The sequence below is a fragment of the Erpetoichthys calabaricus genome, chromosome 2, assembly GCF_900747795.2.
Source record: "Erpetoichthys calabaricus chromosome 2, fErpCal1.3, whole genome shotgun sequence".
Classification (NCBI taxonomy): domain Eukaryota; kingdom Metazoa; phylum Chordata; class Cladistia; order Polypteriformes; family Polypteridae; genus Erpetoichthys; species Erpetoichthys calabaricus.
In genome coordinates, this window is record NC_041395.2 from 31,835,548 (window position 1) to 31,848,151 (window position 12,604).

The 12,604-nt window shown below is 42.0% G+C and overlaps 1 protein-coding gene across 1 annotated transcript in view; it reads left to right on the forward strand.

The window, feature by feature from the left end:
- The window catches only part of LOC114645730 (apolipoprotein L3-like), a 30,123-nt gene extending 17,749 nt beyond the window's left edge, over window positions 1–12,374 (forward strand). Inside the window, exons 4-5 of the mRNA XM_028793555.2 lie at window positions 7,844–7,892; window positions 10,965–12,374. Of these exons, the coding sequence (XP_028649388.1) occupies window positions 7,844–7,892; window positions 10,965–11,763 (848 nt within the window). The 3' untranslated portion in view covers window positions 11,764–12,374. The remainder of the gene's footprint in view (window positions 1–7,843; window positions 7,893–10,964) is intronic.
- Window positions 12,375–12,604: the final 230 nt, after the last annotated feature.

Here is a 12,604-nt window from a genome sequence, read left to right on the forward strand (position 1 = left end):
CTTGCTCCCAACCCTGAGAGGGCATTCCACCCTTTTTCGGCTGAGGACCATGGTCTCGGATTTGGAGGTGTTGATTCCCATCCCAGCCGCTTCACACTCGGCTGTGAACCGATCCAGAGAGAGCTGAAGATCATTGCCTGATGAAGCAAACAGGACAACATCATCTGCAAAAAGCAGTGACCCAATCCAGAATCCACCAAACTGGACCCCCTCAATGCCCTGGCTGCGCCTAGAAATTTTGTCCATAAAAGTTATGAACAGAATTGGTGACAAAGGGCAGCCCTGCCAGAGTCCAACTCTCACTGGAAATGGGTTCAACTTACTGGCAGCAATGCGGACCAAGCTCTGACACCGATCGTACAGGGACCAAATGGCCCTTATCAGGGGGTCCAGTACCCCATACTTTCGGAGTACCCCTCACAGGATTCCCCAAGGGACACGGTCAAACGCCTTTTCAAAGTCCACAACACACATGTAGACTGGTTGGGCAAACTCCTATGCACCCTCCAGGACCCTGCTAAGGGTGTAGAGCTGGTCCACTGTTCCACGACTAGGACAAAAACCACACTGTTCTTCCTGAATCCGAGGTTCGACTATCTGACACACCCTCCTCTCCAGGACCCCCGAATAGACTTTTCCGGGGAGGCTGAGGAGTGTGATCCCTCTGTAGTTGGAACACACACTCCGGTCCCCCTCTTTAAGAAGGGGGACCACCACCCCAGTCTGCCAATCCAGAGGCACTGTCCCTGATGTCCATGCGATGTTGCAGAGGTGTGTCAACCAAGACAGTCCTACAACATCCAGAGCCTTGAGGAACTCCGGGCGTATCTCATCCACTCCCAGGGCCCTGCCACCAAGGAGTTTTTTGACCACCTCTGTGACCTCAGTCCCAGAGATGGGGGAGCCCACCTCAGAGTCCCCAGGCTCTGCTTCCTCATTGGAAGGCATGTTAGGTGGATTGAGGAGGTCTTCGAAGTACTCCCCCAACCGACCCACAACGTCCCGAGTCGAGGTCAGCAGCGCACCATCCCCACCATATACAGTGTTGACACTGCACTGCTTCCCCCTCCTGAGACTCGGGATGGTGGACCAGAATCTCCTCGAAGCCGTCCGAAAGTCGTTCTCCATGGCCTCCCCAAACTCCTTCCACGCCAGAGTTTTTGCCTCAGCAACCACCAAAGCCGCATTCCGCTTGGCCTGCCAGTACCTATTAGCTGCCTCCAGAGTCCCACAGGACAAAAAGGTCCTGTAGGACTCCTTCTTCAGCTTGACAGCATCCCTCACCGCCGGTGTCCACCAACGGGTTCAGGGATTGCCGCCACGATAGGCACCGACCACCTTACGGCCACAGCACCGGTCAGCCACCTCAACAATAGAGGCACGGAACATGGCCCATTCGGACTCGATGTCCCCCACCTCCCTCGGGATGTGGTCGAAGTTCTGCCGGAGGTGGGAGTTGAAGCTACTTCTGACAGGGGGCTCTGCCAGACGTTCCCAGCAGACCCTCACAACCCGTTTGGGCCTACCAGGCCTGACTGGCATCCTCCCCCACCATCGAAGTCTACTCAGGTAGTGATCAGTTGACAGCTCCGCCCCTCTCTTCACCCGAGTGTCCAAGACATGTGGCCGCAAGTCCGATGACACGACCACAAAGTCGATCATCGAGCTGAGGTCTAGGGTGTCCTGGTGCCAAGTGCACATATGAACACCCCTATGCTTGAACATGGTGTTTGTTATGGACAATCCGTGATGAGCACAGAAGTCCAATAACAAAATACCGCTCAGGTTCAGATTGGGGGGGGCCATTCCTCCCAATCACGCCCTTCCAGATCTCACTGTCATTGCCCACGTGAGCATTGAAGTCTCCCAGCAGAACGAGGGAGTCTCCAGAAGGTATGCCCTCTAGCACCTCCTCCAGGGACTCCAAAAAGGGTGGGTACTCCAAACTGCTGTTCGGCGCATACGCACAAACGACAGTTAGGACCCATCCCGCCACCCAAAGGCGAAGGGAGGCTACCCTCTCGTCCACTGGGGTAAACCCCAATGACCAGGCTTCAAGTCGGGGGCAATAAGTATGCCCACACCCGCTCAGTGCCTCTCACCGGGGGCAATTCCAGAGTGGTAGAGCTATATCTAGCCGGGACCTCTCGACCTCACGCACTAGCTCAGGCTCCTTCCCCTTCAAAGAGGTGACATTCCACGTCCCAAGAGCCAGCTTCTGTAGCCGAGGATCGGACCGCCAAGGTCCCCGCCTTCGGCCACTACCCAACTCACACTGCACCCGACCTCCTTGGCCCCTCCCATAGGTGGTGAGCCCATGGGAAGGGAGACCCACGTTTCCTCTTCGGGCTGTGCCTGGCCGAGCCCCATGGGTGCAGGCCAGGCCACCAGGCGCTCGCCATTGAGCCCCACCTCCTGGCCTGGCTCCAGAGGGGGGCCCTGGTGACCCACGTCCAGGCAAGGGAAAACGTCGTACAAAGATTTGATTCATCATTGGAGGTTTGTTGAACCGCTCATCCCTCACCTAGGACCAGTTTGCCTTGGGTGGCCCTACCAGGGGCATAAAGCCCCGGACAACAGAGCTCCTAGGATCATTGGGACACGCAAACCCCTCCACCACGATAAGGTGGCAGTTCAAGGAGGGCTAATATCTATACGCATTTTTAAAATAAATTTTAAGGTTCATCAATGAGCTTAAATATTTATTAAATTGATTAGTATAAATATATCTAGCAATGACCAGCTGGCAAAGGAGAAAACACATTTTCAGTCATTTGATGAACAGTTAGGGTTAATATGACTTTCTGATTCATGCCATGTCTTGGGTTTGAACACTGATCCGTCTCGTATGATATTACATTGCCCTCTGTAATGTTTGGCACAAAGACACATTTTTCCTTGATTTCCACTGCTACACAGATTAAAATTACAAATTAAAACTTCAGATGTGATTAAAGTGCACATTGCAGACTTTCATTTAAGGTTATTTCTATACATTTCAGTCACGTCATGTAGAAGTGACAACACTTTTAATAAATGGTCCTCCCATTTCAGGGCACCATAATGTTTGGGACACAGCAATGGCAGGCCTATTAAAGCAGTCATATTTAGGACTTTTTCACATAACCCTTTCATGCAATGACAGCTTGATGTCTGCAATTCATAGACATCACCATCATTTCTTTGTTTATGCTTTGCCAAGCCTCTAATGCAGCCATTTTCAACTCCTGCTTTTTTGTGGGATGATCCCCTTACGTTTTCTCTTCAGCATATGGAAGGCCTGCCCAATTGGATTTAAATTGGGTGACTGGCTTGGTCATTCAAGAATTTTTAATTTTTTGGCTTTGAAAAACTCCTGTGTTGCCTCTGTACCCTTAGCAGTATGTTTGGGATCATCATGCTGTTGTAGGATAAAGTGCTGTTCACTGAATTTGGAGACATTTACTAAAACTCGTGTATGAGATGCTTCTATACACATCAGAATCTATTGTGCAGCAGTTCCGTCATAATAATAATAATTCTTTGCATTTATATAGCGCTTTTCTCACTACTCCAAGCGCTTGGCAATTGCAGGTTAAGGGCCTTGCTCAAGGGCCCAACAGAGCAGGGTCTCTTTTGGCATTTTACGGGATTTGAACCAGCAACCTTCCGATTGCCAGTGCAGATGTGTGTCAGTACCTGTGGCAGCCATTCATGCCCAAGCCATAATACCACCACCATGTTAAAAAGATGAAGTGGTCTGCTTTGGATCTCGAGCAGTTCCTTTTCATCTCCACACTTTGCTCTTGCCATCACTCTGATGCAGGTTCATCTTTGTATCATTTGTTCACAAGACCTTTTTCCCGAATTCTGTAGCCTCTTTTAAGTATTCTGCGCAAAATCTGTAATCTGTAGTGTGGCTTTTGTATTCCTGTTCATGAAGTCTTCTGCAGATAGTCGTGTATGAGTCACAGACGACTTATCTGCGGATCTGCCTCTTGAAAACTGTTTCTGATCTGTGAGGATCCATAGTGAGGATTTTTCCATCATCAGCAGTGGAGATCTTCCTTTTTCAATTACTGAGCTCGCTTACTACTGAGTTCTTTCTTCTTAATGATGTTCCAGACCTGGGGCCTCATGTATAAACGGTGCGTACGCACAGAAATGTTGCGTACGAACCTTTCCACGCTCAAATCGCGATGTATAAAACCTAAACTTGGCGTAAAGCCACGCACATTTCCACGGTAACTCATTCCTTGGCGTACGCAATTTATCCGCCCAGTTTTGCAGACTGGCGGCACCCAGTGTCAAAGCAGTGCTACTGTTCCTGTGTGGTTACTCTTTCTTAGATCCACATCCACGGCGGCGGCTTTATCAAATACACTGAAATTAACCGCATATCGTTCATAAATTTAATGCATCTGATTGTAATTAACCTGTAACAATATAATGGTCCACAGAATGGTCAAACTACTGTTCCTGTGTGCTCATCCTTTCTTTCTTAGCTCCACATTCCTGACGCGGCTTTATAAATACACTGAAATTAACTGCATATTGTTTATTAGTGTAATACATCTGATTGTAATTAACCTGCTGCAATATAATGGGCCAGGGAATAGCCATAGTATTCCAAATACCAGAACTGCTTTAGCGTTGTTACGCTCACTGCATCTTGTTCTTCTTTTTGCTGTTCCCGTTAAGGGTTGCCACTGCGGATCATCTTTTTCCATATTACTCTCACTGCACCACTCGGAGTATTTATATCACTGTATCTGAGTGTGAATCACAGCAGCAGATGATCGGAAAGAGAATTATCGGTATACAGTTTCAAGTACACACTACCTCAACCACGGCAAAAAGCGTCAAACCCTTTCCTGTACGGACCTCGCGTTTCAGAAACAGTTTCATCCCAAGAACTATAAACGCACTCAATCACCTCACTGTAAATTTGCACTACAGTTATAATATTGCACAACCTACGCTACTTTATAAAGCGCGTATGATGACAATATCATTTTGAAGATGAAATGCAGCAAAATATGTTGCTTATAGTATACAGATAAAACTTTAACTTCATTTAAATAATCTGTATTGCTAATAATTAAACATGTGAGGACATGGTGCCGCAGCGTATAGCTAGTTCAAGGATAGCTCCTGCCTTGCGCTGTATTCTTGCTGGTGCTGACGCGACACTGGAAGGATAGACGAATAGAATAATTAAACATGTACTATGAAGATATTTCAATGTTCCTTAAAAGTTTTGAAGAATCGGCGTTCTAAGCTTACAAATGGCTTAACGTCTATTACAGAGCTGATTGTGTGGCGATTGGAGAAAGAAAAGTATGGACAGGAATTGGAGGTTAGTACGTTTGAAAGAGACAGTACTTCTGTAATAAATTATTTCATCGAAGGTCACACATGGTGCAGCAAGCCTCTTGCGTGAGATATGAACAATCACTGCGCCACCGTGTTCCCATGTTTAATAACATGATTTCATTCCTATCATCATGAAAATGATATCACGTATACATCTCAGTATTTTAATTATTCAGAGAGCTGTAATATCTCGAATGTAATGCATTCTGTGTCCTGTCGGAGAAAGAGAAAGAACGGAAGCACGTAGTGATTCACACACACAGAGCACATAGAAGATCAAACACAAAAAAAAGCATTTAACATGCTACTTGAGAAACTAGTAAAATAAACGATTTTAAGATGAAGTTTATGATGTTCTACTTTAATGGCAAAATAAACTACGTGATTAAAGTGGAAATTTCTAGATTAAAGTTGACATTTCGTGCTTTTTTCCCCACTGTGTGCCTATTTTTTTTTCTGTACCCTAATAAGCTTTCATATGACACTCGGACGGTGGGCTACAATTCGCCTTTTCACAGCGACTTTGATATGTGATTTCTTTTTTATTTCGGGCACTGTGCGACTTTGTGAATTTGATCTTTCGAGTTTTTCCGACACTCTGTCACTCGATCAACTTTCTTTTGTTGATTATACCACTGTTTAAACCAACAAATAGTAGGTTTTTCCTTTGCCTCCACTTGGTATTCGCTGAAATTCTTATATTTTCCCCTGTGCTTTTCCCATTGTCTTTTCACAGAATGCTATTTATATTGATTTGCATATTCAAAGAGGCGTAATTCTGGGAGGAGTTGGGGCGGGACAGAAGGCGCGTGCACGTGCGTTACTTTTCACGCAAATCGGGATTTATGTAGTGGAAGAACGTGAAAGTATGCGTGCGCACAGATTCCTGCATCTGGATTTTTCTGTGCGTACGCACAATCCCGCTTTTGTGCTTACGCCATGTTATAGTGTGAGTTCTACGCACGGCGTTATACATGAGGCCCCAGGAGATTTAGGTAATCCTAAGGTTTTACTGATGTCTCTAATGGTATATTCTTGTTTTTCAGCCTCATAATGACTTTTTTGACTTTCTTTGGCACAGATCATATCTTCATGTTGAACAATAGCAACTTCAGTTTCCAAAGGTAGTCTGTAGATAGAAGCAAGCCTCAGTACCATATGGCACTAATGAAGCAATGAACCTGTGACGTCAATTGTCCCAAAGATTAGTGCCCTGAGATGGGGGGACCGTGTAGAAAAAGTGTTGTCATTCCTACATACTGTGACTGAAATGTATGAAAATATCCTTAAATAAAAGACTGCAATGTGCACTTTAATCACATCTGAATTGTTTGATTTGCAATTTTTAAATGTGGAGCAGGAATCAAGGAAAAATGTGTTTTTGCCCCAGACATTGCTGAGGTCACTATATATTATATTATATATTATATATTATATTATATTATATTATATTATTATATTATATTCACATCCATCTCTCCTTTCTGTATAATCTGCTGCAGGGCCAGAATAAAGGTGGACAAGATTGCAAAGTATTCTTAAAATGACTCATACCAGATAAACCTGAGTTAACTTGATTTATCAGTGGCATAAAGATTTTGTTGTTGTAATGACATGAAAAAAGAGTAATGCTGAAAAAAAATCTGAATTTTATTTCCAGCAACATAAACTATAAACAAGAATGTACTCCCTCTGAATGTATGACTGTCCCAAACTTCCCACTAAACAGAGGTGGCTCTTAAAGGATGGCATTCCTGTGGAGTCAGAACTCTGCAGTCACTGCTACAACCAATAAAATGTAGTTTCTAGGAGCATATATGCTATCCCCATCTTGGTGATATTGGTATGACTAAAGAAGTGAAGATAACCCCCAAACTTATGGGATAACAGTCAAATGTTACCCAGAGCTGAATCTGAATCACTGGTTCTATGAGCCCAAAGTGTTAGTCAGTGTACCAACGTTCTACTCTGCCATTTTTTGAGGAATGAGTACATGAACGAAAAACTTCATTGCAATGTTAAATATCAGTTTAGTTGGAGGGAAAGTTTCTATTAAGTTTTAAATATCATCATTCTCTTTTCAAGTCTGCCTAATCATATTCAGTGTCACTGGTGCCAGAATCTAACTTAGTAGCATTGTGTTTAGGGCAAGCAGACATGTTGCAGAGAACAATCATCCACCCACCCTCTCTAAAATATCACCAGTTTGAAAGCACATTCACGTTTTTGGGAATGTAGGAGAACAGCCGGAATACCCAAAGAAAAATCCGTCCAGACACAGGCAGAAGTTATAGACTTCACACAGACAATGACTGATCACAGAATTCAAAACCAAGACACCAAATTGGTGAAGCAGTAGTGCTAAACATTGTCCTACTGTGTCATCCAGGATTAAGCGTAAAATTGTTAAAGTTTTATAACCAGCGTTGCTTTACAATCCAGTCCATTGTATCAAAGTCTACACTCAAATATGTTTTTATGATTTAAGGTTGGAATGGAATGAGTTCTGATGAAGAAGCTGAAAATGAAGAACTTAGGTAAGCTAAATCAGCCATTGTCCAGAGTAATGAAATGTTTTCTACTCAAATCTGTGTTGATCAAATGTTTTATGTATTTAAGACAAATTGGATTGATTACAGATTAGGTTTTTCTGGAGAATCACATGGCATACAGCTAATGGCATCTTAGTTCTACTTCACATCCCCCCATTTCTTACTTTTGTTACTCCTCGTGCCATCTAAACTTGGTCAGTTTAACATATTATATGCAACATTCTCAGTTCCTTTCAGTCATGTTTACTTCAGAGAGAAGACCTGTTTTTTAATAACTAACACACAAAGGTTTTAGAATTTCAGTCTGGAAACTTGGACATCCTAAATAGTGTTGACCACATGATGTTGCACATTACAACGTTTGACCCACCAAACCAAAGGGACATTATTGCTAAAACGAAGAACCACTAAATGGCATTTTAATCAAAACATTAATAAGCAAACAATGAAAATGCTAACATAATCAAAATGAAAATACTACCACAGAACATATTCAAGTGTAGATCTAGCATATCCCAAAACTCCTGAATTTCTAAAATTATCTCATTAACTTAGGCTATGTCCACTCTACCAAATGTGGATTTAATAACGAAGATCATCTTTGTCCACACTAGAGTTTTCACATTGTTTGCAAAAGTATCGCCGTCCACTCTAAAACAACCTTTTTCCTTTGACATAGATGTTTGCCTACACTGGGATGCACACATAAGGTGGAAAATCCTTGAAGGGATGTTTTAGTGAAAAATTCAAAAGTCTGTACGCTTTCAAGCCTATTAGCACACGCAGGACTCTAGCATATAGTGTATAAAAACATACCTAAATTATTAAGGGAATCACAGTGAATTTTACTCCATGTAACATCAATAGTCTGATTACATTTGAAAGTAACAGTCTCCAGAACTGGCGATGGTTGTCTTGTCATTAAATAAAAATGCCACAACGGTTAAAGCAACACATAAAATGAAAAGTGATCAGCTCTATGTTAAATTTGCAGGAGGACTGATGGCAGTCCTTGAGAGCATCTTGTAGCAAACAACATTTATTAAACTAACTCGGTAGAGAAAATAAATAAATGCATGCGTACCCAAGTATGTCTCCTGTAATATTGTGAGCTCGGCTACATTTTACACCCATCCTCTTTAAGTGCCTGGTTATTAATTTTGCAGCAGAAAGTGTTTCTCCTTGCTGAGCAGGTCAATTTTAAGTAATCAACATTGATAAGAGGCTGTCAACTAAGATATTTCCCAACTGGAACTCTGAATTTTTTTACTACAATGGTAAGAGAGTCTGCCATGGAATTTATCGCAAAACTGGTAGTGACTGGTAAATAATTTGCTTTTTTTGCATGCAAGCAACATTTAAACTGTACCAAACACAATTTAGATGAATACAGGTACGCAGCATATAACCGCCATGGGAAGCAACTCTACAATGATCACTTTGCTGGAATGTTTTTCATTTGTGAAGGGCGACCAATCAGGAAATGAGACATTGTAATGAGCCACATCCAATCAGAGAAAGGCCACAAAATAAGCAGAAACCAACTAGAGTGTGATTAGATAACCATTTTTTGGAAAAGTCTATTTGTGCCACTCAACAGCACAGCGTTGACACCATGTTTATGAATGCATCCGGCATGGAGAGCATTTTCAGAAATCTTTATTTTTAAGGGTTGAAAATGGTGGGTAGTGTAGATGAAAGACCAAAATGAAGAAAAATGTCTGAATTTTTAAATAAAAACATTGCATTGTGGACGGGGCCTTAAGTTTTTTGGCTTTTGAATGTGACTCTGATAAATGATTCTGTTATCTCCTCTCTAAGCTTAGTGATAGGAAGATAGGATTCATTACTGTGTAAGCCTCCACTCCTCCTTGGCTCCTTCATCCAGCTCTTGACTAGCCAAATTCTTAAATTTCATGAATATGAATTTATTATTGACACAGATGTTAATGCTATCCTTGTCACTACTGGATAAATCCTTTTTTCTTGTGCGTTATGGGTTACCCTCTTGTACTCACTCCTTATAAATTTATTGATGGCTCATAACATTTAAATAACTCCTCCATCAAAGGATGCTCTTTTTCTCCTCCTCATTTAAGTCCCAGTCTTTTAAAATTTACATTTTCATTTCCCACTCCTTATCTTCTGCTGTATCTGTCTTCCTCCTGCCTCTAAGATCATAAGTGGACAATGGTTCATATATTTACAGAAATCCAATACAGATCTGCTCCAAAACCCCAACTTGATTGATAACTTGGCCCTTAAGATTGAAGAGTTTATTTTCTTTCAAGGGAGGCTCACCGATTTAACAAGCTAATTTGAAAAGGCAGACTCAGTTATGGGGTGCACTCCTAGAAGGGGAGACTTAAAATAAAAATTGTGTGCCATTGTGAACAATGTTTCACATCCTCTCTCTGACACACTAACACAGAGGACTTTCTGCTGAATGACTCATTGGCTGAGCTCGCACCTTTGTGTGGTGGACCAGCTGAATGAAACTCTCATTGTTAGCACTAAAGCTTAATTAAATGTTCTGCTGTCATGCCATACCAATTTTATTATACACTGCACTAGGACACCCTGCTATTTTTCTGAATCTACATTCAGTAAATAAACAACCCTCAGGCTTTGAAGATGTTCTCCACTCTCTTCATTTTTGGCCACTAAATCCAAAAAAGATCGCTTACTACTAACCCAAAGTTAAACTTTTTTTTTTAAATTTCTTGTCTGATCTCTTTATTCTCCATCCTCCTCCTCTGTTCCTTCTGATGGTGACACCTTTCTGAAATCGTTACACTCCAAGGACCTTTTGGAATGAAAGACTTCTGCAGTTCTTCTCTCAGTTACTGAACTTAAAGAGGCTGTGGACTCTATGAGATCTGGGAAATTTCCTGATCCTAATGGTTTGCTGTTTGCACTTGTTGGCTTTTAGGAATGATCTTTGGTCTTCTCTCCATTAAGAGCACACAATCCCTGTTTAATTTACAGATAACCTGTAATGCATTGTATCATTATTTCAAAAATAATTTTATTTTTGTCTGTCTTGTCCTAAAACAGTAGGTTACGTGAAGATGCAGACAAGGGCATAACGCTTCTCAAGAAACTCATCAATGATCGCATTGAGGATCTGCAAAAGAACATCCGTGAACTTCATAGTATTGCAGATGGGGTTGACAGCTTTCATAAGAAAGCCACCATTGCCAATATTACTGGAGGATCCGTGAGTGCCGTTGGAGGGATTGTCACCATTGTTGGACTGATCCTGACTCCCTTCACCTTGGGAGCTTCCCTTGTGGTCACAGGAGTGGGACTGGGAGTGGCAGCGGCAGGAGGAGTGACCAGCGCTTCAGCTACCATTTCAGATACTGTGAACAACTCTTTGGACCGAAAAAAAGTGGAAGACATTATAGAGAGACACCAGAAGGGCACTGAGGCTTTTGTAGAATGCCTAAAAACTGCCAACACATGCATAAGGAAAATGGAAGAGTTTCTGACAAAGGAAACTTTGCTAAAAACAAGGAATAAAGTTCAGTTAGGAACAAGAGCTACAAAAGTGATTGCCAGTGCTGGTGAGATTGGCAGGCTAGCCACATTAGCAAAAGTGTCAGGTGGAGTGGCAAGGGCTGTCAAGGTGGCCGGAGTGGCGACTGGAATCCTCTCAGGCCTGTTCCTAGGACTAGATGTCTTTTTCATTGCAAAAGACTCCATTGACCTTCATAAAGGAGCCAAAACTGAATTTGCAGCTAAAATTCGTGAGGTGGCAAATGAATTACAGTGTGGATTACATGAATTAAATGAAATCAACACAGATTTACAAAGATTCATCAGAACTAATGCATTAAATAATTATACATAAGTTACTAAAGCCAACCTTTCCACACAGATTCAGGCCTATAGTGCTTCAGGTTTACTGTAAAAGAAATTTATGAAAATGTATCTCATTTTCTCTAATGGTTTCAGTAACCTTCAGAGAAGCATCTGCTTCTCAGATCGATTCCTGATAAACATGTAATAATTTGTTCCGCTTCATTTAGAATTAATTTACTTTATGCACGGTATTGCAAATGTTTTGGCTAAAATTTGAAAATGTACTCAAGTTCAGTTTTGTTAGAACATTTTAAAATACAATCAGTAGAATAACTATAAGGCAGTGTGAGGAGAGCAGTTATACCAAAGCCCATGAGGCTGAATGGTTGTTGCTCTGTAAAAGTTTATTATTAACATGGTTGCTTATTTCACAGTGGAGTGAAAAACATAGCGGCATTGCCTTTTCTGAAACTCTGGAAATCTTAATTTTGACTACTAACCTTTTATGTAACTTGTATTCTTGATGAATATCATTGATGGTGATCCTTTTTTGAATATATTTGATTTAATTTCACATGATGGGATTATATTTATTTTCACTAACTAGCATCAAATTCTAGTTATGACAGTAAACACAATAAATATTTTTCTATTATAAAAGGAAATCCTGAGACAAGACTTTCTCTGAGAATTTCAACTCCGGCGGGAGATAATTTCAGGTCCCGTGAGAAGAGACTTTTTGCCAAGAGATTTTGACAAGTCCCGCCCTCCTCTCAAACATTTACAACCGTGCCCACGGTCCACTCACTTCTCATTCATGTGAATGCTATTGTAAGACACAGTCCCTGTGCTCTCAGCTCTAAGCGGGGTCAGAAATAAAAGACAAAGAG